The sequence below is a fragment of the Paralichthys olivaceus genome, chromosome 7, assembly GCF_024713975.1.
Source record: "Paralichthys olivaceus isolate ysfri-2021 chromosome 7, ASM2471397v2, whole genome shotgun sequence".
NCBI lineage: Eukaryota > Metazoa > Chordata > Actinopteri > Pleuronectiformes > Paralichthyidae > Paralichthys > Paralichthys olivaceus.
This window is the reverse complement of record NC_091099.1, coordinates 25,148,026-25,174,941: the sequence shown is the minus strand read 5'-3', so window position 1 is coordinate 25,174,941 and position 26,916 is coordinate 25,148,026. Positions and strand designations below refer to the sequence as shown.

The 26,916-nt window shown below is 41.1% G+C and overlaps 2 protein-coding genes across 5 annotated transcripts in view; one reads left to right on the top strand and one right to left on the bottom strand.

Moving 5' to 3' along the window:
- Positions 1–544: 544 nt before the first annotated feature.
- Positions 545–13,089, bottom strand: LOC109624642 (proton myo-inositol cotransporter-like). Of its 3 annotated transcripts, XM_020079470.2 has the most exons (13): positions 12,941–13,089; positions 11,442–12,017; positions 10,443–10,602; positions 8,945–9,153; positions 8,731–8,839; positions 8,093–8,256; positions 7,536–7,650; positions 6,053–6,178; positions 5,611–5,729; positions 4,557–4,709; positions 3,026–3,198; positions 1,398–1,466; positions 545–1,307 (listed from the first exon to the last, which is right to left on the bottom strand). In XM_020079470.2, the coding sequence occupies exons 2-13, from the start codon at positions 11,938–11,940 to the stop codon at positions 1,299–1,301; spliced, it is 1,905 nt and encodes a 634-aa protein (XP_019935029.2). In that variant the 5' UTR covers positions 11,941–12,017; positions 12,941–13,089; the 3' UTR covers positions 545–1,298. The 3 variants fall into 3 exon arrangements, with proteins under 3 accessions (XP_019935029.2, XP_019935028.2, XP_019935030.2); XM_020079469.2 differs by having other exon boundaries at positions 545–1,466; XM_020079471.2 differs by having other exon boundaries at positions 545–3,198.
- A 1,387-nt stretch (positions 13,090–14,476) lies between these two features.
- lrrk2 (leucine-rich repeat kinase 2) overlaps positions 14,477–26,916 on the top strand; it is a 39,889-nt gene continuing 27,449 nt past the window's right edge. The window contains exons 1-14 of one of the 2 annotated variants that reach the window (XM_020079495.2): positions 14,477–14,960; positions 15,978–16,060; positions 17,257–17,366; positions 18,209–18,297; positions 19,325–19,459; positions 19,987–20,121; positions 21,929–22,060; positions 22,405–22,524; positions 22,872–23,032; positions 23,130–23,209; positions 23,477–23,583; positions 23,872–24,001; positions 24,481–24,605; positions 25,706–25,833. In XM_020079495.2, the coding sequence (XP_019935054.2) occupies positions 14,825–14,960; positions 15,978–16,060; positions 17,257–17,366; positions 18,209–18,297; positions 19,325–19,459; positions 19,987–20,121; positions 21,929–22,060; positions 22,405–22,524; positions 22,872–23,032; positions 23,130–23,209; positions 23,477–23,583; positions 23,872–24,001; positions 24,481–24,605; positions 25,706–25,833 (1,671 nt within the window). In that variant the 5' untranslated portion in view covers positions 14,477–14,824. Of the gene's footprint in view, positions 14,961–15,974; positions 16,061–17,256; positions 17,367–18,208; positions 18,298–19,324; positions 19,460–19,986; positions 20,122–21,928; positions 22,061–22,404; positions 22,525–22,871; positions 23,033–23,129; positions 23,210–23,476; positions 23,584–23,871; positions 24,002–24,480; positions 24,606–25,705; positions 25,834–26,916 lie in introns of both variants that reach the window. The other variant, XM_020079494.2, reaches the window with a different exon arrangement.

Here is a 26,916-nt window from a genome sequence, read left to right as displayed (position 1 = left end):
CATTTATATACACATATATATTCATTCATAAATAGAGCTAGTCATCTATATCTAACATTTTTGTGTCCTGTGGAAAATGATAAAATAGTAACAATTTGGTCAAAACTAAAATAGAAGGACTTCCTGGTTTATCATTTATATATCTTTGAGATACAACAACAGGTTGGTGAGAAAATGTTTATTCATTGATTTAATGTTTGTTCTTTTTGAAGAAAACCATTTGCAGGTTTTAGGTTATCTGCAGATCTGATGCTTTTCTACAAACATGTTCAACAGTGAAACTAAATATCTTTGAGTTTTGTACTGCTGGTCGGAGAAAACAAGCCGTTTGAAGACACTGTACTTGGCTTTGGAAAATGACAGTTTAAATACTTGGCTACTTCCTGAAGACAAAATAATGCATCAGTTAATCAAGAGTCCATGATTATCTTACAGTAAAGCTAATAATGGATCTGTATATTTGTTACCTTTGTGCAACAGTCTGACAACGTTTAATTCAATCAGTGCACATGACAATGTTCGGCAAAATCACAAACTTTGCTGATTGTTTCAATATATGTTTAATTTCCAAACATCACATGAATAAAAAGAACATGATCAAAGACACATGGAATGTAATTTCATACACAGCATGAATACTTGAACAAGACAAGAATGACACAGTACCGGAATGTTATTTGTCTTTAGGTTCAAATGAACCTATAGCCTTTAAACCTGAAACTGGAATGCTACACACTAACATTAATATTCTTAACATGTCTGTTCACCTGTCGGTAAACTGAGTCTGTTGTACCAAATGTAAGTGTCAGCATGTTAAATATCTGTCCCCATATTATAACTTGTGCTCTTTCAGAATGTAAAAATACTCTTTCTTTATCAATATCTCACGTAATAGGCACGTATCTTTGTCACCATGTAGAACTTAAACAATTGGTGGCTGGGTCCTGTCACTGCTACCTCTTTACAAATTAGTTTAAATAGCAGACAGGGCAACATGGCAATGCATTTAATCTATACCACAAAATATTTAGTTGTAAACACTGGACATATTTTGTTCCCATTTGTGCTTTCACACATTTAACACACCACAGTTCAGACATTTCCAGATGTTTGCAGGAATCCAGTATCACATTAGAAAAAAAAAAATCAAGAATCTTGCACTGTAACAAAAACCGACTGCAGCAAACAAATGACAAGAAATCATATTAAATGCTAATAAATAGGTGTCATAAAGTGAGGAGGAGGTTTCGTACAAAGGCGCTCTCTGAATTGCGTTGTTCAGGGCTACCTCGTAACCATTATCTCAGCTGCGGAAACAAGAGATTGAAAAAATTTAGCAGGGTTGTGGCGTAGCAGCAAAGTTCTTAGTGCGCTCAGCACCTTGATGCAGTACTTACAGTTATATAGGCTATGTCACTGTCTGACCCCACTGCGCCATACTGTGCCGAGCTGCTTTCCGAACCTTTCTGGAAAATGTAAGATTTTGGCAACTCATTCTTGCATTCTGACATACAAAGATATATAAAACCCAACCCAACCCTTTTTGGTTTATAAAGTGCAAACTCTCCCACTGTGTAGAAAACAACAACAATCACCTGATTCAGTCAGACCAGCAAAACATTTTAAGATAAAATCTACCTCAACACACAACTAAGTTTGGAAATAATTCTACAAAATTGAATGTACAGATATACCAGTGTCCACTCTTAAAGCTAGGGTTGGTCAACCTGGAAAAGCTAGCAAGAGCCGGCTACACTTGCAACCGATACCTCCTACCCCCTCCCATCAGCCCTCACGTCAAAGCCACGCCCCCAAAACGCCTGAACGTTCACTGACAACTGTGAGAAGACGACTTCTCTGTGAATGAGTATCTTCTCTGCTTCAGTGTTGTATGTCTCTCAAGCTGAAGACTCCAGTCATGCGCAGTGAGAGCACGAGTAGAGTGGGCGCAGTCAGGCAGGTTGGTTAGTGACAGACAGGTACACCAGCAAATCATCTCATTTGGTCTGAATGAAATAATTGGTCGTGTCCTTTGAGGACCAACGTCCTTTTTTCATTTTTTTAGACAACTTCAGCAATTGATGGCTGTCGGGACATGAAGAAGATTTCAACAAGTAAGATATAAAGTGTTTCAGAAACAAATGACCAACCCTACCTTCAATGCACTTCAATATTTTATGAATCCATAACTACAGATTATGAGGCTGGCATTCAAACACATCATTGCTGGTATGCTGGTGCTTACAAAAGATGGACGGTCTGACTGAAATCATGTAAAGTGCTCTTCATCTGGAAATTAGATTTGACATGAAGGAAAGGCTGAGGAAAAGGTGAGTCAGCAACCAGGTGGTTTGGTTTCTGAACAGACTGAAGGAAACAAATGCTACTTGCTTGAAAAAAAATCATTCCTCAAAGTTCATGTCCTTGAAATACAAATGATTTTGTTGCAAACAGTATCAATGTTTTCAGTTTTGTTATATTGATTTTCCTAAATACAAATCCCGACTTTTTTGTATTTGGACAGTTACATATTTTTGTTGTTCAGGCTCTGTGCTTCAGGACATTCAGAATCAAAATGTGAATTATGAATAGGTCTGTGTGCTTGTATTCAGACTAATGCATTAGTCTGCTCCATCCAAATCCTATGATCTGAACTGTTATGTTTCTGGGATATTTATTATCTCACTAGAACATTACTTCAGTTTTACTCTTAATGATGACAGAGGAGAGACAATGGGAAATGAAGAGAATGCACCACAGAAAAACTCTGAAAGAAACACCACAGACTTATGAAAGTCTCCAGAGAAAAGGAAAAAAACAGATATGGTTTTTAATTTGAGAGTTCAAGCCTTTTTTTGGCTTATGGTTGATTGCAGCCACCAGAGAGCAAAGTTACCTTTCCTCCCATCCCCACATGAGCAGTCTTTCCAAGACAGGAAAACCCAAAGACAGAGAGGACAGTCTTCCCAGTCTACTCTACATCTGAGGCATCATTGTCAGAGAGGAGGCAGTTGCTGCCTTTTACCCGGATGTAGTGGACATTGCGACTGCCGCTGTGTGAGGAGGCTCCACAGGAGCAGAGCGGACCGGTGAACAAGTTCTCGATGTCCTCCAGCTGCTGGCCCTGGGTCTCCGGGAGGCAGCCCTGAACGAAGAGGAGACCCAACAACACCAGGCCTGTGTACAGAAAGAATGCCCCTGGAGGAGGGATTCAAAAGCACATTTTTACTGTTAGGTTCTGAGCAATGGCTGCCATTATGAAAATAAAACAGTTTGATATTTGTATGAGGTTGAAAAACAGAGGCTTCAAAGATCAACGAGTGTTAAGTGCGCTTGTGTTATCTTACTTTAAAATCATTTGCGATGATGTTTAATGATGTAAAATAATGCAATTCATAAACCTATAAAGTGTGGTTTAAGAGTCAACATGTCAACGTTTTGGGCAAAAAAAAAAGAAATCTATGTGTTACCTAACCTTAAAAAAGGACTTGATTTCATGTCACCATGGATAATCATCATTCTACGCAGCTTGTTTACCAGCTCAATTAAAGGATATTAAGGGCACTTTAATACTGCCCCTTGTTTTCATCCCTGTCCGATTGGTTGTCTGTTATGTTTTTCAGCAGGATTACGCAAAATCTACTGATCCGATTTCCTTGATGGGACCTTGGCGAAAAAAGATTGAACAGTAAATTTTGTTGTGGATCCGAACAAATGGGCAGATAGAGGAATGTTTTTTCACTTTCCTCTACATTGGAGGTCATTTCTTTGAATTTTTACAGATTTCCAAGAGAATCATTCATGGATCCATACTAAACAAAATCAAACACATTTAGGAAACTAATATCTATGAGTGTGACATTTGGTGCAGCTCGACTGAGGGTAAGGAGAATGTTGGGCTGAGGAATACATTCTGCTCTCTTGCAAGCAAACCAGGACTTGTAAACAGTTCATTTCATATCCCCTGCCACTTTTCTGTTGCTATAAACAAGATGGTGTTTACAGTGACCACGTCTGGTTATATAAGGAGTAAACAACAACATTATTTTAGGATCAGGCTAAAGCAAAAACTCCCTCTGAAGTTGCAGGAAGTTCTTCACAGACAACCTATCCTTACATTTCTACTTTTAAAAACGTAGAGATACATTAGAAAACCGAGTGGAATGAAGGGAAAATGATTCTTGAAACTTAAGGTAAATGTATTTATGAGGTGTTTTTCTAGATGACCACTCACAGCTCTTTACAGGTTTAGAATTCACACATTCACACAGTGCATCTATGTGCAGCACTTTCTCTATCCTGCATCACTCCTGCTCTGCTGGCACAGCCTTCAGGGGCAGTATTTTGCCAAAGGACACAGAGGATGCAGAAAGGGGAGACCTCTCTATATGCTAATCACAGAAGGAAAGCTGAGCTGGCAACAACTTAAAGTTGAGTTTAAATGCAAAATGGACACTGAAACCCTTTAGAGACAAAATTAAAACCAGCCGATTACTCCATGTAACGACAGACGCATCCAACACATCCAACATCCCCTGACCTCCTGGTAATCTTACCATAATAGGTTAGAAACTGAGCGACATGAAGGAAGGTCAGAGACACCAGTACGTTAAAGATCCAGTTGACCCCGGCTGAGCAGGCATTCCCGGTGCTGCGGGCCCACAGTGGGTAGATCTCAGAGTTCACTGTCCAAGGCATCGGGCCCATACCTGACACACAGACACACACAGAGGAGAGAGCCTGATATATATTCACAAGGATCATATGCATTGCATCGCTCTGGATATCAGCAACCTAGCAGTACATTAGGTATGTGTTGTTCTTTGTTTATTTGTGTGCACGACAGTTAATTCAACATATTTTTAAGGATTCTCTGTGTCCATACGTTGATTTGTTTGTAGCCACAATATCACCGCTCTCAGACTGGCTCAGAACGACATAATTTGCCGTTCGACACAATAATAATCTTTGCAAACACGTGTTCATGTGCATATAGAGCAGGAAGTGTGATCTAATCACAGAGGTAACAGGAGACACATTCAGGACACTTTAATACCAGGTGTGAGCAAACAAACGTAACATCAACTTGTGATCAGCTCTCTCATGATGGATGATAAAAGCAGGTCTGAACAGGGCCAGAGATTTGAGGTTTAAATTTTTACTTCATCATGATGGATTATATCACTGTTTTTCAAAGTGGGGGCCGCCAGGGGGCACTAGGGGGGCCTCAGAAAAAAAATAAATAATTTGGTTTGATTTCTTTTGTTCTGTTCTTATCGTCAACAGTTTGTTGAAAAGTTTGTTATTCAGTGGGAATATAATACAGTGTTGAAAACACGTCAGTTAATAATATTCTTATGCTAAACAAATGTAATAATTATTGAATAGTGAATAAAAGTAAGAAAAACATTCTAAAAGTTGATGTTTCTTTACATATTTTGTAGCATTGTCTGTGGGTTTGCAAAGGGGGGGTCCCTGGCCAGAAGCTAATGCTGATTTGGGGGGCCATGGCATGGAAAGGTTTGGGAACCCCTGGATTATATAATGGTTTATACATTTAAAATTAAATCTACAGCTATGGCTGTGAGATGCTTGTAAGATTTTTCATACCTGGTGCAAAGAATGCAAGGTAGAGAATGAGACCCATCAGGACGATCCAGGAGTAGGATGTGGGACAGCAGTTGTACGCCCATAGTGGGCTGTCATTTGCCTCTGTCTGGTTGGAACACCTAGATGATGAAAAAAATAAATAAAATTAAAACCAACTTTACTCTGCAGGTTTTGCCAATCGGTGTGTTTTAAGTCAATCTTAATCATCCAGTGATTTTTTCAAATTACAACAAGGATGTGTCTTATTTAGCTTCAACTTTAAACATGCTGAAAGTAAGTGTTTGTTTATTTTGATTCTATTTCATGTACAAAATGATCCAACTGCATTATTGACATTCACTAAAATGGGATTGGGATGTTGAACTGTGACACTAATGTATCCTTCTTAACTACTTCTCAACCTCGTCTTCACAAACCATCACACAGATAATCAGCATCTTACCCTCCCCACGCTGCATGATCTGTGGATGCTTGGTTGACGGGAACGCAGGAGGAGTTGTACACGCCGGTTCCATTTTCACGGTAACAAAATCCACAGTTGGGATCCAACATGCAGAATTCACAGAACCTGGAGGACAGAGCTGATTGTAAAACTTCTCACAGAGCCCATCACGCGATTAACTGAGCATGAGAGGCACTGGATACTGCTCTGTCAGCATTCCTAACTCATTGTACTGACAGGCATAGTGACTCTTGAGGCTCGGCCGACGCTGATTGTGGGAGCGGTGCCTATGCGTTGCAGAACGTCTTGCTTTTCATTTCAGTACCCAGGTTAGAGCGGCCGCATGTCTCATAATCTTTCACCACAGTTTTAATATCTGTTGAATATGTCACATTCAAGATTTGCAACACTTCCTGTACCCATCTCCCAGTAAAAGCACTACGTTACTGACCGAATCCATATGAAATATTTGCAAGACTGGAAGACGCACAGCTTCGTACTGCAGAGTCCTCGCATTTTGTTGATTACTGTGGGCATGGAGGGGGCTGGGAGAGCACCTCCACCCGAACCAGAGGATCAATCAGTGCAGGTAAGAGCTGTTAGCTGAGTGATCCTCAGGTTTAAAAGGCAGCGGCTGAGCTGCAGAGTGGGACAGAGACTTCACGAGAGACGTCACACAGAGACACCCACACACAAGGCCGCACATGAGCAAAGCTTGTAGAGGAGACGCGCATGAGAGACCGTGCTGTGACGCTGACACGCCAGCAGAAATTGCTGGATTTATGTTTGTATTTCAGTTTTGTTTTGCACCTTGTCTCTGAATAAAATGCTGAAAAGAAACATGTTCGTCTCTGGCTGTGTGGAGGAGACCCCAGTGGCATGGTCAATTGCAGCAATTACATAGACCAATTTTATTCAAGGAAATACAGTTTTTATGCCAGAAACCTCACATAGCCGACCCAGGCATTACACCCACAGAGGCAGAAAGAATATTGACATCACACAATAGAAAACTGGTACAATTCCAGAAGTTATATTCAGCAGAGCTTGCTATTTGTGTAGAAAGAATATTATTTAGACCCAGAAAAGTTGTAATTGATATTACAAATTCTGGTTTTTGACAGCTATGAATTATCATTATTATTTTTTAAATCCTTTAAAGATTCTTATCATCAGCTTTCAGAGGTCAGTGTGATAGTTCACCCTTTGTAATTTTCTACATTTTCTTCGATCAGCTCCTTTTAAAGATGCCTGGCCGTGATATATTCAGCTGTGTTATGTGTGGGCAAAGAGACGGATGGTGACAGCCAGGTGAGAAATGTTCTTGTGGAGAAAAATTGACTCATGTCCCAGTATTCAAAAAGTTACATGACTGAGGCTTCGCACATTGCCTACATATGTTATCTGAGTGAATGAGACGATACACTATGGATCAAACAATGGACTGAAGCTACTGAAATGTTGCCACTTGATGATTTCTTACCCATATTGTCTGCAGGTGGAGTTCTGAGCTTCAGCTGGGTGCAGGGTGACGGGCGGGGAGTTCTGGGCAGATAACAAGAACCCAACTGCCAACAGAGTGAGACTCAGACCAGTACCTGCGTTAGAGAAAAGAATTCAAGTCCAACTGTTTTATATAAGACATTTAAAAACAATGGCAGTAGACCACAGTGCTGTAAGATAAAAGAAGAAAATCCAAAATACTAGAAAATGAAAACATAACATAGACTAGCATAACATAGAACAAAACAAAGCAAAAATAAATTTAAAATGCTATGATGTGGATATAAACAACTTAAAGAGAATCAAAATCCTGTGAGAGACAAGTCTTCAGTCTAGTCTAAGTAAATTACTGTCTTTTTTAGATTTCTTAATTTATATGCAAATAGCTTTTGATAACTTAGAATTTTGCCTAGAAAATAAAAATAATGAATGTCAAAGTCAAGTTATCGGTTTGATTAAACTTGAGTAATTACTGTATCCTATTATCTATCAGCCTGTAACAAATAAACTCACTGTAGCATTATTCAAATGACTAACCTAAAAGACTGCCCAGGGTCAGCTTCCGGCGACCCACCCGCTCTACAAGCCAGACTCCAACCAGCGTGAACACGAAGTTGGTAGCAGACGTTGCAGCAGCTAACCAGATCGCCTGTTTATCGTCCCGCACCCCCCCCATCTGCAGAATGGTTGCACTATAGTACCTGGACGTGGGCAGAGAGGTTCACAGAACAGTCAAACCAATTTTATAGCCAAGTTAATGGTTTGTATTTGTATAGTCTTCTAATGACAGTACAGTTTTCCATTCACACATACATTCATACAGTGCGTCTATTAGCAGCACTTTTCGTTCTGTGAGAGGCAATTTGTGGTTCAGAATCTTGCTCAAGGACACTTTGATGGGGAGTCGTCCTCTAACCCGCTCTACCCCTCAGCCGCAGCCACCAAATTGTGCATCTAAAGACCCAGCTCTCTGATGGGTCTGGTTTCCAGGGTTACTACCAAACCATAATAACTGTGTCATGACGAGGTTTTACTTTTACATTGGTCATGTCAAGACAGTGAAAACACATGGTCTGATTTATAATTTGAGCTTTTACAGTGGTGGCCCATGTTATCAGGCAGGAGGGAGATAATTATTGTGTGAGGGAGCGCAAACGAGATAAATAGCTACTTACATGACAGTGTTAATCCCAGACAGCTGCTGAAACATCTGGAGGCCACAGCCAACAATGAGAGCCCTGCGAGTCGGACCATGGCTAATGATCCGCCAAATAATGAGACCTCCTTAAAAAAAAAGTATGACTTATTACAAATTCAACTCCTGGAACTTTATTTGATTTTAGTTTTTACTTTTCTTTTTGTCAGAAGGTTGTGTGAGTTTTTTTTCACCTCCAGCCGCCTCTTTCTCCTCTTCCTCGATGCTGGTTCTGATGGTGTCGTACTCTTCCTCAATGTTTTGGCCTCCCCTTATCTGACTCAGAGCTTGACGAGCCTCCTGGCTCCGGCCCTTTTGGAGAAGCCATCGAGGGCTTTCTGGGAGGAAGAAGAAACCGACAAACTGCAGCACTGCTGGAACAATGGACAGACCTAACATGTACCTGCAGAATGGGGAAAAGGGGGGGGAGGAGGAGGAGGAGTAAAGGTAGAAAAAATGAACAACCTGCTGACTCTCAACTTCAGGTCTGAAGACTCGCAGGGAACTTTGACAATATTCCAGGGAGTCGATTTAGAGCTGTGTGATTATTACAGAAGTACCTTCAAGAAAAGTGTACTGTTATGGAAGTCTTCTGGAAGCTGGTGAAAGGAGAACTGATGTCTTAACCAGAAGATTTGAATGTAGACTTGATGCATCAAGGAGACCAGAAGGTGAAACAACATCCAAACACTAACAGAGTAACATGAGCTATTGTCCCCCCAACATCTGAAGATGTCTCCCACAGCATCCCCATATATCTTCCTCTACTTGTGTCACCCATTCTAACAGCTCATCAATGAATGGCTAGAATTGCTGTCACTCTATATGTTACATGTAGGTGCTCACATCCTGTTAGACAGTTAAATCTAAATATGCATTCCTAAACCACATTGTGTCCTCACGTCTGGACACTGGTGGAAAACACAAAAGAGTGGAAGTTGGTGTCTCTCTGTCTGGGACATCTGAGTTAGATATGAAAGTCTCTAAGCGTAGACACTACAATGTACTGTTGGTAGGTCCTTTATCTACAACCTGACCTTGGGTACTGCTTAGAGAGAGAAGGGAGACAGACACACTTCTCTTAATGGTGTACAGATATAATGTAATATACACTATATATACATAACACGGTATATAGTGGCATATGCAGTAATGTGTGAGGTTATATGAAAATTCTTCAACATGTACAAATGTATCGTCTTTTTCAGTGACTGCTCGGACCTTGGCGGGGATATGCACGCTACTTTTACTGCGATTTTAGGATCAGTATTGCACTTTTAAAGTCCAATCTATTCACAATCCCTTGCTTGCTTGTCCTTTGTACGTTTGCTGTAAAAATGACCCCTGAGGCATTAAAGCCAGTCGGTGCTGTGAGCGAACAAACATTACAGTGCACACAACTGGAGCTGACTTGAGAGAGACATTTTAAACAACAGGCTTGCTGATGTATAGGTTGTGCAGGACAATACACAGCATCAAATGCATTCAATTAAAGAAGAGAGCAAGTGCAGGCACCTCTGACGTGCTGCTGTCAGTGTGTAGGTTGGATGACTTCATCAACACAAAGCATGCATGGTTAGCTTTCACAGCCAAATGCAGCAATATATTTACTAGGCAACATGGTCTGTTGGTTTCTGTTAAAGCAAAATGGGGAGAGCTATGACAGACAAAACCAAAGTGAAAGGGAAATACCTCCAGCCATCACGCCTCAGGTAGCTGAAAGCTCCATCCACCACACTGGCAATGAACTGGCCTCCAGTGATGAAGAGGGAGTTGATGGTGACCAGCTGACCTCTCATGTGTGGCGGGGAAACTTCAGCTATGTACACAGGAACTGTCATTGAAGCAATACCTGAGGCAAAAAGATCAGGTTTTTTTACGACAAGCACAGAAAGACTTCAACCTGCACACTTTGTGTATCTTAAGTTTAGTTCATCTTAAAGGTCTTATTTCATTCTGTAACATGATGACAAAGCCCTGTGCTTCCTTGTGGCTTAACAACCTCGGCGTGGAACAGGAGAAGCAGGTCAGATTGGTTGAAGTGAGCGATAGTTTGGCAGTGAACTGTATCTGGTCATAAGCCATGTGAAAGCAGGTGGTCCGTAAAGAAGCGGTATTCTTCCCAGTACTTTGTCATGGCTATTTTGAAAGGTGCTACATAGAGTTATTATTATCATTACTAATATTATTTTTACTATTATTAGGACTGAGAATAAATAGACATATTTGATATTGTTGCTTCTCTTTTACATTAAAACAATGCTTTTTGATATTTTCAAATAGGTCATTTAAACATGTTTGACTATTTTTTTTATTGAACAAAATATATAAAAATTGTCTAAATTTTGAAATATCTTAAAGCTTTGAAACCACCCAAAGAGCTGGTTCCAAACACAGCCCATGGTGCTCTTGAGGAAGACCATCGACTCCAGTGGGGGATTAAGGAGTCAAAGCCTCAAACATACATGATTGAGCAAAGCTTTTGTTATTATTGTTAGTAAGTGACTATTCTTTTATCTGTTTAAATACTACTGACAGGACAGGGGCACTTCAGGGGTCAATCAGATATCAGCAGAGGCCAGTTCCCCCCCCCCCGGTCCCACCCCTGGATCCACCCCAGATTGATTCCCACTGATAAAGACTGTGTGCTAACAAATTACCGCTTTTCACAATTTGCAAAGACCAGCTCACCTATGCCCAAACCAACAGTGATTCTGCCCACGAGCAGGACCACCTTGTCCGGGGCAAAGCTCAAGATGATGCCGCCGATGGTGAAGATGAAACTGGACACCAGGATGCAAATCCTGCGCCCCAGCCAGCCATTCAGGGAGCCACCGCTTAGAGCGGACACTGCCGCGGCCCCCACGGTACTGGAAACCAGCATCTCCTGCCAGAGGGCGTTCAGGTTCATCTCTTTCTTCAGGAGCAGCATGGCCCCAGAAACCACCCCGGTGTCGTACCCAAAGAGGAATCCTCCCAGGGCAGAGAAGAAGGCCAACACGTAGATGAACCCCGGTGTGGATGCATGTTGGTGCAAGAGATGATCCCCACTGGTGGCCGAGTCCTCAATGAGACTCCGCTCTCCATCGTTCTCTGATTTCTGCCTCCTGCTGACCACCGGGCTGCTCATGTGCTCAGGGCTGTATCTGTCGGAGCTGCTGGACTGGAAACAACCAGGGCTCAGGTTCATTTACCTGCAGCAGCTTCCTCTTAGACCGGGATGAGGAGGCTGGGAGGTGTTTAAAACGTCCACAAAACACAGCAGAGCTGGGGGAAAACACACACACACAAGTGAGATCATGTGACCGTGTTATTACATACCACCTTATCTTATTATACAGAGGTCCAGTTCAACAGAGATAAGCAGAGATTCACTTCCTAACCACTCATAATCACCCCCTGTGGTTCATGGAGCCAGTAGCTCTGATTCTGCTGATTTACTGTATTTAAGCTGACTCCAGGAGTTTCCCGCTGAGCTCAGCTCCACTTCTCTACCGCCATGTTTACGCAACATCGTCGCCTGACTTCCACGATGCATAATAACAGAAAGTTATGTCTCAACTTCTGATATAATGAATTATAATATTACAACCAGTCTTATACAATTAAAAATAAAACTGCTTAGCTGATTTACAGAGAGGAATGCAGCGCCAAACTCCATTCAGAAATCGACTAACTCTGTGAGTTAAACTTTGGGAAGATAATGGTCACATATAGATGGTGATATAGAAATAGGGCTTTATCTCATAGTCATTATTAGTAATTCAACATTTACTGCTTATCATGATGATGGATGAAGGCTACCAACACGTGTATTGTCATATGTGATAGTTAAATTAAGGTGAGGGCTGTTTACAGGATGGGCTGGTTTGTGCTGCAGCTGCTGGGAGCTGCTGGGAACACACCTCTACATCTAATGTGTTGAATGAGGTAGCTGCTAATGAAGTCAGCCTGCAGCTAGACGCAGCACGTTAGAAGATAAATCTCGTTAAATAAATCTGGTTCCATAGATTTGACAAATGAGCACGTGTCGTCACAGATCAGCTGACAGCCACAGAGGCTGGAAATACACGCAGGCACGAAGAGAAAGCCGCGAATCACGGCAGACACAATGAAAACCGTCGACAGCACACAAAAGTGTGTACGTAAAGAGTCAACATGTGATATGCGTGCAGAATAAATGAAAGTACCTGAGATGCGCTCGTGTCTGCTGCGGCAGTCCGGGACAAACAGGAAGTGTGTTAGTTGACTCAGATCACATGATACTCAGGGACATCAACACGCCCATGTGTGTGGTGACGTGACTTTCCCTTCCCTGTGGAGGTTACTGATCCATTACTGACACCACTGACACCACTGACATCCTTCACACGTGTCAGTGCATGTAAATAAATAAACAATGTAGAATCGTAGAAACAAATAATTCATCAACACGTTTATAAATGATATTAACATGTAGAAACAAATGAATACCAAGGTTAATACTTTTAGAAATCAAATGAATATGTACATATATAGAAAAAAAATGGTGAAGAAAAAATCAAACAAATGTATAAATGTATTTGTTTTCATGTAATTTTTGTTGTGCCCTTCATACAAAAATGTATGCAAGAATATGCTTGAATATAAATTAAAGTTGCTGTTGAACACATGCTCATATCATTAATTTTACAAATATTACTTGACTCACCAGTAATACTTGTCACATTCTCTATAACAGAAAATGATGCGTGCAGTGTAAAAACCGTAAGTGCACAAAAACAGGAGAAATAAGTTTCAAGTTTTATTTGTCATTTGCAAATTAACACAGAGTCAACAGTACAATGAAAGGTGTTGGGAAAGAAGAAACCGGTGCAGTGCAATAGTTGGATTGAAATTAAAGCAAGGAAGAAAGAAAGACTTGAAAAAAGACAGAAAACTACCAAAACTAAAACTTTATACATTCAAAGGTGCAGTGTGACATTTGTTGCGAATGAAGGAACAACTTTAACTTGATGGAGTGTGTGTGAATAGTTATTGGACATGTGTACAGCAACTACAACACATGTACATGTGTATGTATAGTTATTGCACATGTGTATGTATATGTAAGTTGTTGTACATGTGTATGTATATGTAAGTTGTTGTACATGTGTATGTATATGTAAGTTGTTGTACATGTGTGTGTATAGTTGCTGTACATGTGCTGTATAGTTGCCGTACATGTGTATGTATAGTTGTACATGTGTTGTATAGTTGCTGTACATGTGTTTGTATAGTTGTTGTACATGTGTATGCATAGTTGTTGTACATGTGTTGTATAGTTGTTGTATAGTTGTTGTACATGTGTTGTATAGTTGTTGTACATGTGTTGTATAGTTGTTGTACATGGTTATGTATAGTTGATTTACATGAGTATGTATAGTTGTTGTACATGGTTATGTATAGTTGATTTACATGAGTATGTATAGTTGTTGTACATGGTTATGTATAGTTGTTGTACAGTTGTTGCACCTGGTGTGTATCAGTTGTATCAGGCAGGAGAACTGATGAGGAGAGGCTGTGGTCATGAGTTGAGTGCAGCTGAAGAAGCTAACCTTGCTCCAGCAGTGGATGGTATGGTATGATGCTGTGTTGATAAAGTTAGAAACTCTCTCTCTCTCTCTCTCTGTGCAACACTTTCCATACTGTCTGTGGCAGTGACTCTCTCCCTCTCTCTCCCTCTCTCTCTCTCAGTCATGTGACTGAAGAGGAGGAACCTAAGTCACAAACTCCACTCTGAGGTCTGGAGCCGCCGAGCAGCTTTCACTTCAATCATCCGACTAACGTCATGTCATCGTCCGACCGCAAACCGTGCGACACACCGACAGCTTCCGAAATCACAACGAGCACTGTCTAGCTGAACCCATAGAGAGTGTGTGTGTGTGTGTGTGTCCCAGCTAATGTTATACCACGCTGCGCCATATCCGCCACCGTGAAGTCACGGCGTGAGCGGACGCTCCAGCTCGTCTCCTCCCAGCTGCTGCCATCGGTCGGTTTCGGAGGGAGCGCACGGATTTCACCGTAAATGTCCGTGAGGTGGTCTGTCGGAGAGCATGGTGGACCGGGAGGAGCTGCAGGAGAGGCTGAAGAAACTGGTGGTGAGGCTGAAGACCCCTCAGGAGGACAGGCAGCTGTGCACCCTGATCCAGATCATCCAGGATCTGCTCCTCCTGGCGCACGCAGACCACGGTAAGGAGAAGATGTCCCACTGTTTACTTGATGAAGCAGGAGTACCACTGTGGAGAACACCACCGCGTCTGAGGGAAACCAGGGAGCGTTTATTTAGCTTTTTTATTGGTTGTTCAAAAGTCTGTTTTTCCAATTATAAATCACAACAAAACTTATATCATAGGTGTCAAACTCATACCAACCTTAATATGCACAACACAAAATGAAACAACACAACTGAGTGGAATATTATGCACCTCTCATCTCTTATCTGTATTTATCTTTGTAAGGGAACGTGAAAACTTCTTCATTATAAAGTTTGATGAACTGGGCCTATCCAGTCCACAATCCAGGGAATTATGTCCTGACTTGTCAAAACTCCTTGGCACTGCAGTTACAACATTTTATATAGTAGGATTCAATCTACTTTTCTAAATCAATATATAATAATATATTTTTTAATTTGCCTCAATACAAGATACCTTCAATCAAGTTTGGACGGGTCAGAATGGTGTTTTGATGACAGCGTATCATGAACTTGAATTATGGCTTGTCAGAATTCAATTGTAGATACTTGAAACTGGAATTAAAGATAGTAAAAATTCATTAACAGTGAATTGTAGATATCCATAATGAGAAACCACACACACATGAATTGCAAAAGAAGTTTGAATCTTACTAGTCAAGATGTGAGTACAGATTTTGTAAATTGGAGTTTTGTAAGTCAAAACAGAATTTAAGATATTGTTTTACTAGTCATAATGATCTCACTTGTCACAATTACAACTATACACAATTGCACAATTGCAACTTACAATTATAAGTAAGTTGCAGATATCTGTAATATTCATCGTCATCAGTGTGTTTTTATCACTGTCTTCATGGAGCACTACTCATTCTAACAGTCTTTGCAAAGGAACAAAGACACCTGCACCTTTTATACGCAGGTGGCAACCAACATCTAGCTGCATTGCCGCCATCTACAATTTATAATTCATTTTTATTGCTTGGCACTCATGTTCTCCTCTGTTGCAGCAGCTGACCTGTTTGAAGACAAAGATGTCCACGTCCCTCTCATGACAGTGCTGACGTCCTACAGGAATAGCAGAGGAGTCCAGCAGGTACTGCGAGGCACCGGAAACCCCACAAACATTTGATTGAGCTCTTTACTTTTGCTTTGTCTGTCAGAAGTGCGAGATTCTTAAATACTGACTCTCAGTCTGTAAAATACAAATATTTAAGCGACTGAATAAAATGTTTGGCATTTGTCAAAATAGTAAGTAAATGAATTGCTACAGCTCTACCAATCGCTTTTTCTTATGTGGCTGAAAGGAAACAGAAACGTGCATTTTCTTTAACAGAGAAGTATTCAAAGGTTTACAGCAGCATCACCTGCTAAGACAGTTCCAGCTCTGTGTAGCTGACCCAGCATGTTTACAGCATCTCGTGACTGCTCTGTACTGCAGCTTATCAGAGGTGAGGCTGCAGTAAAACACATAACCCAAAGTCAGATTGCGAGACTCGTATGCATGTTTAGTTGGACCAGACCCGTTACAAGGATAAAATAACACGATCGTGAGCGTTCTGATGTTTTGCCTAATTCAGGTGGAGCAGGACGCAGGAACTGCTGCACGTCAGATTCAAGCCCACACTTGTAGGATTTAGTCTTAAACATATTTTTATTGTTTGCTTCACATGCAGGTCAGGGTGATTCAGTTGTTGCTCATGTAACATTCCAGACTGAGGCAACAGCTCTCTGCTAGTTGTGTTTGTTGCTTTTGGATCTACTACAAGGAAGTAAAACTAATTTTGGAAATTTGAAAAGATGGATGGATGAATAAATGGTAGACGGCACTGTCACCTCTCATCAACAAGGTCCAGACCCTGTTTTCCCCTCTGTCTGCGTGGATTTTCTCTGGATACTCTGAAGTCCTCCCACATTCCAAAGACATGCAGATTGGGGTGGTTAAGTCAATTGTCTGTAGGTGTGAATGGGAGCCTGGATGGTCGTTGTTCGCTGTATCTTGGCCCTGTGATACACTGGCGACCTCTCCAGGGTGTACCCCACTGGCCACAAATGTCAGATGGGATCGGCTACAGCTCCCCTCCGGCCCTCAAAAGATAAGAGGTATAGGTAACTGATGAAAGAATGCATCGATGGATGGTGTCCTACATGAATTGCACGTCCACCAGGGGCTGGTTTGACTCTCTATCTAAGAGTTTTTACTTTTACTTTGGATTTATGTTGAATAATCGTTTGGCATGTTCACCTCTAGCTTTAAAATGAAGGTTGCACTGGTGTAATCTCTTGCCACAGGTGGGCTGGTCGTTGCTGTGTAGGCTGATTGAAATATGTCCCGCCACGCTGGACCAGCTGATTCCACCGCTGCGGGCAGCCAATGAGTGGGAGGTACTGGGAGCGCACCAGTAAGTAAAAACATACTTATTGGGAGTTAATTCACTGACATCAATATCCAGTTTACACAACACTCATGTCCAAAAGAAGCTGTGTTTTTCTCACTCAGAACATATTAATGTGATTCTCAACACTGTCCAAACAAAACCACACATTGTGTCTTGATGTATGTCTTGCACAAAGGTTATTTGCAAACCAATAGAAAAAGCTACAAAGATCGAAGATCTCAGCATTTTTATGAACAATATAACATTTGATATTTCAGTCATATGGATTGTAAGTGTAATGGTACATTTTCATGGTACATGTCTGTAGTATGTTACTGTTTTATGAAAAGGGTTTCTCTTGAATATGCGTCAGAGCTTGGGTAGGTAGCTTTGGACCTAAAGGCATTCTTCTCCTCTAGAAGGAAGATTTTTGGCGTTCAGACGACCACGTTATGTTTACCCTTTTATTCTGAACTAGTTTGAATGTTCTCCTTTCAGTTTTCACTTCCTGATTATTGTAGGTCACCACCTGGGTTTTACTGTTGTGTCAGTTTTACCAGGAGTTGTATGTACCCATTTAATTTATATTTGCTGTTTAAGATTTTGTCCAAAAAGTTAAATCAGTTTTTGATAAAAGATATTTTCCCATTTCTTTTCCTTATAGTGGACATAGTGCTTACACACTCAGACAAGAAAGGGTTGTTGAAAATACTTTTGACCTAATGACATGCAAGTCTGTAGATTAGAAACTATTTAGGAAAAACAAGTTTGCAAATCTTTGTAGGCATGCAGACAGTAGAATGAATCCCTCTGTCATAGCGACACCCTGGTTAAGTTCTTGCCTGTGTTCGATGTGTTTTTTTCAGACAGATCCTTAAGGTGCTGTGTCTGTACAGCGCAGACTGCAGAGTGACCGTGGTGGGACTACGAGCCCTGGCGCTGCTGCTCCGTTCAGGTACGCAACTGCGCAGGAGATATGCTACAACACATCACGGCATTACTCCTACTACTGCGTTCTGTGTGACACCACCACAAGCGGTATAATATTGAAAGTAGATGTTATACCCTCTCCTGTGACTGGTTATTTTAATGGTGCTTTTACCTCTGATTGAAATGTTGATCAGCGCCATAGAAGGTTTATGTTGTGATTTATTTATTTTCTTGCTGTTAGAAAGCCAATACAAAAGAATATTGAAAATCAGCTTGTCACAAATATAAAGAGTAAATATATATAAATAAGATTTAAAAACTGTATTTAGCACCTAAGAACTGCAGGACATGTGTAGATGTGGCAGTATCTTTACACGTGCCATGTGGGGTTTCCCTCCAAAATTTCACATCAAAAAACCCTTTGTCCTTCTTTAGTGTAATTTCAGGGCAACAATTTAAGCTTGTTCCTTAAAAATCTTTTTGGTTATTCTCTTATCTAATGTGCACTGCCCTACTTACTGAGTTCACTGTGTCACATGGTCTGAAGACGGCTTTGTGCTGTGCAATGTTAATGGCTGTCCTGCCAAACAAAATAATCAAGCTCTTCCTGCCACTGAGGAACACTTTTTAAAGACATATTAACAAAATCCAGAAAAACTCATATGTGCAGTTGCTAAGGGATATTCAGCACATATCACATGGCAAATTGTGAAACTTCAAAGTTTGGAGGTAACATAATTAATCTGTGGGCAACACAAGGGTTTGTGGATGTATTGTGTTTTAAAGAATTTCTTTTTAACAATCAGTATAACTTCTGCTTTTCATCCAAATCCAGTTTAACAATTATTTATTCCATTTAAATTTAAAATGTCATTGAAGTTTAGTGATTCTCTGTACGTCCTCCTTCAAAATGTAGCTCCCCTTCCGCAAAAATCACTTACGAATGAAAAACACATTTTGCCATTCCTAATTGTCATTTGTAAGGGTCAGAATTCAGCCACATTCAGTTCTGTTGTGTTTTTAAGTCTGGTTTTTTTTTCATGGCCATGTAGATATGATTGCCCTGCTGGTGCTGGAGGAGGAAGAGGATGTGTTTGGCCTGGTGGTGCAGGCGATGAAGACGTTTCCTACCAGTGAGGAAGTGCAGCTCCAAGGCTGCAGAGCTCTGCAAGTCCTCCTGCAGAGAGGTGGGCAGACGCACGCTGTTTCATCTCATATACTGTTGTGCAAAGTAATATGCTCCTTCTTTGTCTGAATGTTCTCTCTCATTCGTCCTTCGGCAAAGCTTGTGCATCAGAACGGACCGTGAAGCTTGTTAATGCACTTTGTTGACGGTGACTCATTTCCATTTTACTCATGTAACCTTTATTGTAGTAAATAAGGCCAAGTAGAAAAAAAACTAGCCCAACAATTAACAGCTGTGCCTGGTGTCCTGTGAAGCTGTAATGCTTATTACATGGAGCATGCCAGTATTAGCATTACCATTAGTGGGGAAAAACCGAAAGTGCTCTGGGGCTTGTGTGAGGGGAAAGTCCATGTTGGAACATAAATAAAGATCTTTGTTTTATTAACCGTGAATGTGCAAGTTCAAGACATGAGTTTAGCGTCACATCATCCAAGATGAACGTTGTCAGCATTAGCTGCACCTAAACTCTTTTTCTGTATCATACCCATGTGTTTTATAGCTGCGTCTCTTTGCTGTGTCTGTTTCCAGTAAGTGATGACCACCTGGTGGAGTTTGTGGAGATCCAGGACCACTTTGTGATCTTGGCGGCTCTACAGATGTTCCCAGACAGTTCCGAGCTGCTCCTGCAGGCCATGAAAGTGCTGCTCCCGCTGGCTCGTCCTGGTAGGACCTGATTACAGCCCAGTAATGTTCATGAAGTCTTAGAAGGAAACAAAATGATTGGAGGATGTAATATTTAGACTTTAATATTTGATTAGTAAGAAGGACAAACCTGATTTCTGACTTCTGTCCTGCATGGATCTCAGATTGATTGAGCTCTCAACATAGTTCATTAAAGTATAGTAAAGGTTTGGTTTGGAACCATAAGCTGCTCTCAGACATGCACTGAACTCTGGGTAATCTCCAGACATGTTCAGTAGGGGCTGTATGTGAGAACACAAATGTTCTCCGCAGGATTCACTGTGGGCGAGAGTATGTGTTGATGCTGTTACCTAAAGGAAACAGAGACAGGCGTGAGTATCTAAGTAAAACAGGAAATGACATAAAACATCTAACCTGAATCCTTTGGAGATTTTTCTGTTGTTGTGAATGTGTTTGAGTCGAGAATCGACCTACGGTGTTGGTAATATGTGAAAGGGAAACTCCGGAGAGTGTCCAGACCCAGTTGGACATTCTCCAGACTGTACATCTAAAGGAGATTTTAGTCTCATATGAGTAAATGGATGTATTGAGTGTAATTCTCTTCTTATGTAAGGAAGAGTGTGTCGCACCACAAGGTTCCTTTTGATCATGAAAGAAGCACATATCACATCAACTCATCTCACAGTCTATTTCTGGCCTTACCACCTGACTGTGATGTCACTGTAACATCTTGTTGATCATATTAAACCCTAGTGAACAGTTGTAGCACAGGATAGTGGAGTGAATACTCTTTGTATTTACTTTGCAAATACATAGTTATGAAGTAGATAATTGGGTTGGAGTCCTTCATATTTCCCTTGAAATTCATCTTAACTATTTTCTGGAACAGCAAATGCGATTATCAGACCTCAGGGATCCTTGAATTTCCAGAAATACATTTCTTTAATTTCTTTCTCTCATTCATTCGTCTGCCATCATCAGAAAGAATGGCAGAGTCAAACTACTGTTGACAGTGCAGATGCTTGACAAAGTTCTTCTCAGTTGTTTTGATTCAACAACATTCATTTGAATCATCATTATGCAACAGAAGAATGTGTAATTCCACTTTCTGCTACCGCCAAAAAACAAATCTAATATATGTAACGGATGAAGAAATAATCTGAAATGCAGAACTTTTTGTGGTGGAGTGTGAAGTGTGGCTTGGACTCTGATGAACGTGACCAGGTTCTGGATATAGAGACTGAAGGGGAATGGGGGGGAGAAGGGGCTGGGGTGAGCGTTGTCTTTATCCCCTGGGCTCGTAGACATCTCACTTCACCAGTATCACTGATGCTGGGCAGATGGGTAACAATGATGGTCTCGGTAGTTTTAATCATGCACTGCAGAGCTGTCCTGTCCTGAGCCGTGGATTGGGATGTTTCAAGTTAAAAGGGTTTCTCCTGCTCCTCAGAAAAAGTTGTACAAAAATTGTACATGACCATGTTCCACTTGTTTCTACAATAATCTCAGATGTCAGATTTTTTCACGGTCATGGGGGGTGGGGGGATTTCTATTTGAAGCCATCACTTTCATTATTTGTCATGCACTATTTCTGACCTCTTGTTTTGTTTCCTTCCATTAACCGTTTTTTTGTTTCCCAACACAGTGTTTGGAGACTGCAAATCAAATCCTATTATATTACTCCTGTTATTCCTGCTATGCATTTTTACATAGTGTGTCATCTGAAAATTGAGTTATATCCCCAAGCAGAAGATTAAGATGAAAGTCTGAAACACTAAGAATCAGGATGAATCCCACCACTTAGAGTTTATGAGCTTTTCTTCTCCAGGCAGTAACGTGGAGATGTTGATGTCGGGAGGCGCTCGGTGCTACAGCGTGATCATCACTGCCATGGACACCTTCCCTGAGGTGGAGGAGCTGCAGGAGACGGCCTGCTGCCTCTTCAGGAAGTTTACATCAGGTCAGGTCCACATTTAACAGTCAATGATATTTATGTAACGTTTTAAAAACCCAATACCGCCTCTAATATCTAATATAGATTGAAAATTCAATAATGATCATATAATAAGAATGATAACATTGTGACATCACTAAGACAGAAAATGACATCATATAGTTTAGTTGACTTTTGTAACATTATCTCCAGCCTTTTTAATTCATTAAATGATTTCATGATGACATCATTATGAAATGCCATTATTAAGGTATAATAATGAATGAATCCTCACGATCGTGCGGCAGTGTTTGGATTTCACTTGTTCTGATAAGCTTGTTGTCACTTATTGGGTGTGTTTCACCTTGTAGAGAGTTACTACAACATCCTGGTGCTGAACGGCGTCCAGAGGGTTGCCGTGAGAGCCTGTCAGACTTTCCCCGACAACGCCACGCTGCAAGCGGCCGCTCTCTCCTGCCTGGCTGACCTCAGTGAGGACACACCCTCCCACATACACAAACAACTTAACTTCTGTGTGTGTACGCGGCTGTAGTGGTGTTGGAGAGAATGGCTTGACCTCAACATCAACACAAAGCAGCATAATACACAAAGAGATGAATTATATTAGAGTAGAACAACTTTATTGCCCTCTATAAGGAAATTATATGGTCGTTTAATTTTCAGCATGTTTCTACATCCCAACATTTTGTGGGTCAGTCAATGTGTACACAGCAAAACTGATGACCTACAGACCTCATATAGCCCATATTGCCTGAAATGCCTGTTAAATTAGAACGTGTGCAGCGTAGTTACTCACCACACTATCTTCTCCCGTCAGCTTCGACCATCGTGCAGAACAAAGCGGTGGCCGAGCAGGGTCTGGAGAAAGGAGAGGAGGAGGAGAACAGGGGTAAAGAGGAGGTAGAGGACATGGGCCTGGGCTGGATGGAGGCCTGCTGTATGGCTCTGGAGCGCCACGCAGCCGAGCCGGCGGTTCAGGTCAGTGCAACTTCTTCCTGCCCACGAGCGCAAATATTTAAAGGGTTTTTACGATATTTAAGGTTCTAACTTTTGTGACTCCCTTCCGCTGCGCCAGGAAGCCGCAAGCTGGGCCATTCACAATCTGTTACTGCACGGTGCTGGAGTGAGCCACTCAGAGGAGGACCAGGAACGGAGGTGAAACGAGGAGATATCACACAAATCTTCTTTTTCTGTATTCAGTTGTTTGAAACTGGGTTTGGTTATCCTGTGGCTACACTTTGAAAAAACCGATGCATCCCACCCCCTCCCACCGGCCCTCTCTGACTTTATGTATTGATGGCTATTTGGACGTCAAGAGGATTTCAACAAATGAGATAAAAAGTGTTTCCAAGACAAATAACCGACCCTGCGTCTAATCGAGGAGAGAATGCACTGACTGTTGTATTGTGTGCTTGTTTGCAGGACTCCTGTTCACAGACAGTTAATGGTGGCCATGCTGCTCCACTCCTCCTCTCCCAGTGTGTTTAAAGCTGCTACTAGTGCCATTGCCGTGCTCATTACTCACAACAGTGAGTGTTGAACAGTAGTTTATAACAGCTTGTGTGCAGGGATGTGGTGTGCTTTGTATATTTGATAACCAGTCCGCATGTTATCTCCTACATTTTGTCAACAGCCTTTAATTAAGTAGACAATATAGAATGCCAGAGGAGTTTTTAATTTGCTGGAGGTGATTACTGTTTATAATTGAACGTTTCCTCTATTTTTTGTAAGACGCTTAGAGTTTATAAAGAATCCTCAGTTTATAAATACACTAGTGTTGAGTTGGCTTGTACAGTCAACGTCTGCTCCGGTTGCAGGTAAAATGCGTTCTCTGCTGCTGTCCAGTGGCCTCCATGTCAACCTAGTAGAGATGATGAAGAGACATGTAACCTCAGTGGAGGTTTCCATCAGCGCCTGCAAGCTGCTCAATCTGCTCTTCCAGGGAAGGTGGGCACAAATACATTCTTTTGAATCTTTGTTGGTTTTATGGATAGATGAGTTCAACGTTAAACATCAAGACAACAGAAACAAGGTACCTGAGGTGGGAGTGTGTTGTTTCTCTCAGATTATTCATCTTTTTACACTGAAGTATGAAAATATGATTAAAGGGTTGCTTCGTGTTTTTTTAATCAGTCAGAACAATAGGTGGATGAACACTGAAGCAGTTTTTGCTTGTTGAATTATCCTTCCTGTTCGTATTCTTCTTCTTCTTCTTCTTAATATGATTACAATGGGAGTGATGGAGAGAAGAAAATCCCATCCCATTTTTCTTTGATTAAAAAATGCTAAAATCTTAGTTTTTGAATACTTCCACTGGACTCAGTTATTTTGTTAAGATGAACACGCTGCAGCTAAGGTTTGGTTTAGTTTTCTCAGAATGTACAGATACAGTAACACTCATTTAATTTCCCTCCCTGCATCTGTAGGATAGCCAGTCTGGATGAGTTGAACATGGCCATGAGTCAGATCCTCAGCACCATGAAGGTCCACAACTTCCAGCCGGAGGTTCAGCTGGAGGCTCTGCAGGCCAGCCTGGTCTTCCTCTGCCCAGGTACAATTCAACGCCTGTTTACACCTGGTATTTACATCCACCTCAGGTGAGCAGAAGTATGTCGCTCACATCTGACATTAGTATGTGTCTCCTCACGTGTCTACAGTGATCACTTTTGGTCTGATCTTGATCAATGTATGGGAAATACAAGTGTTAAAACACTACATCCGCTGAGAAGATAGTCCTTCAACCGTGGCCCAGAATGCATTTGGGTTCACACTATGCCCCTTCCCTTCTTTCTGTTGATAAAGTTTGAGTTATTTTACGCCTCTTTGTTTCTCCGTGGTTGTTATTTCTGCTCATGCTCATGTTCTATGTTGACAATTAATTAAATGCGTGATGAGTTTCTTGTGGTCATCACTGCTGATCATTGTATTTGACTTTACGGCACATTTGCTGTATGTATTCCATCCTTCTGTCTCGAGCAGCAGCTTTTAGCAGAGGAGCTCTTCTAAACAGACAAACGCCCTTTCTCACCATTTTCCTGTCTACAAGTTTTATGGTGATCTGTTGAGTAGTATTTGAGTGATCCTACTTTCTTACAAACATACTATCTAGAATGACACTCAGTAGAGAATATTAAAATAATGTATAGATGCTTTCTGTTTTGGTTCTGAAACAAATACACACACTCATAAGTATCCATCCCCTATGATTTATTTTTCATCACCATTCATGACTTATTTTCCTGGAAATAAATCAAAATGTAAATCGCCATGTCTCAACAAGTTTCATGGAAATTGGTTCAGTAGTTTTTGCATATTCCAGTATTTGATCATTTTTACTACTTTCCATGCAGACATGTTGTGTGAATACAAATACATCATCAGTGTGTTTGGTGTGCAGATAGCAAGACAAACTCCTATACACAAGTCGTGATTCTTCATTTCACTATAGCAGCTGTTTATTTCCGTTGTCTCGCAGTTGAATGCAAAGCTGGTTAAGTGGTGTAGCTTGTGTGTAACAAGGTTACAAGTGTACTCGGCTTCTGCTCTCAGCGCTGCACTTGTAACAGTCGTAATTAGATTAGTGATTAGCAAGAGATCGTTTGTGTCCACACTGTTTGTTCACATGATCCTTTTCTATGTCTGAATTTCCAGATAGGAGTCTACGGGAGCACGGCGTCTCGGTCGCAGACCCCGACATGGTCGACGTGTCGCTGAAAGTCCTGAAAAACCAGTGTGTGGTGGAAGGAGCTCACACGCTCTACCTGGAGGTTCTGAACAGGGTACGAGCACACTGACTGCCCAAATGTTTGTTTGTCCTTAAATCCGGCTTGTTGTGCTATTATAAGATGACGACAATACCATAAAAACCTGAAAGTATTTTGTTTTCCACAAAAACAGAAGCAGTGCACACACATAAACACATATAGTTTTCAGTCATTACACAAATTAAACAACAGTTCATCCATTCATTGTGGAAATGATACAGTAGGTTGTTCTGCAACCAGAACATTGGAGGGATGTAATTACATTTCTTAAAATAATTTGCTATACTTACTGGTCTGAATGAATAGTGTGCATGCTTTTTCTTCCCCCAGTGTTTGTTAATGCCCTCAGCCTGAGAGCTAAATGGTCTGAGAAGGAGAGAAAACATGTCAGTGGGAAAGCCAAAAAGCATACAATTAAACATATTTCAACTTTGAACCATCTTTCATGGCCATTTGGTTCTAAAACAAGGTATAAATCAGATGTGATATTAAAATTTGGATGATGACTGACAGCAAACACATGTGTGCACAATATCTCAAGAATGACTCGATAGACTAGATAGACTAGTCTCTTTCCTCTAATTTTGTACAAATGTTCAGTTTCATTAGATTTTGTTGGTCAAATGGGTCAAGGTAGCTGGGACCCATTTTTTGCCTCGTTAAGATGAGATCTAAGAAGACTTCCAGGGAATCCTTTAAAAGGCACAAATGTTCATTTAGACCCGCTGATTACTTGATTAGATCGGAGGGGTCTAAGGTCAAGTTGGCCTCACAACATGTTTTTACCTCTTGAATACGATTTCTCAAGTTTGACTTCAGGGAATTTCCTCAAATTGTGACCAGTTGTTACTTCGACTCAAAAAGGAACTGATTCGATTTCAGTGGTCAAAGCTTAAAGGTCACAGTGACCTAATATGAGTCTGGAAAAGGAAATGTAAGTGGACTGAAATTGGCTGAGGTGTAAAACCACAGGGTTGTTGTCAGGCACCATGGCAGTACATCTCAAGCATGGTAAATTCTGTGTATGTTTATGTAGCGATGCACATATCGTAGATTGTTATCCAGGACTGGAATAGCTGAAGTTTACAGAATTAATTT

Coding starts and splice junctions, on each gene's coding strand:
- LOC109624642 (XM_020079469.2), bottom strand. CDS start 11,940: ATGAACCTGAGCCCTGGTTGTTTCCAGTCCAGCAGCTCCGACAGATAC. Junction 5,730..6,052: donor GATCATGCAGCGTGGGGAGG/GTAAGATGCTGA, acceptor TTCATCATCTAG/GTGTTCCAACCAGACAGAGG. Junction 1,467..3,025: donor GCAATGTCCACTACATCCGG/GTAAAAGGCAGC, acceptor TACATTTTCCAG/AAAGGTTCGGAAAGCAGCTC.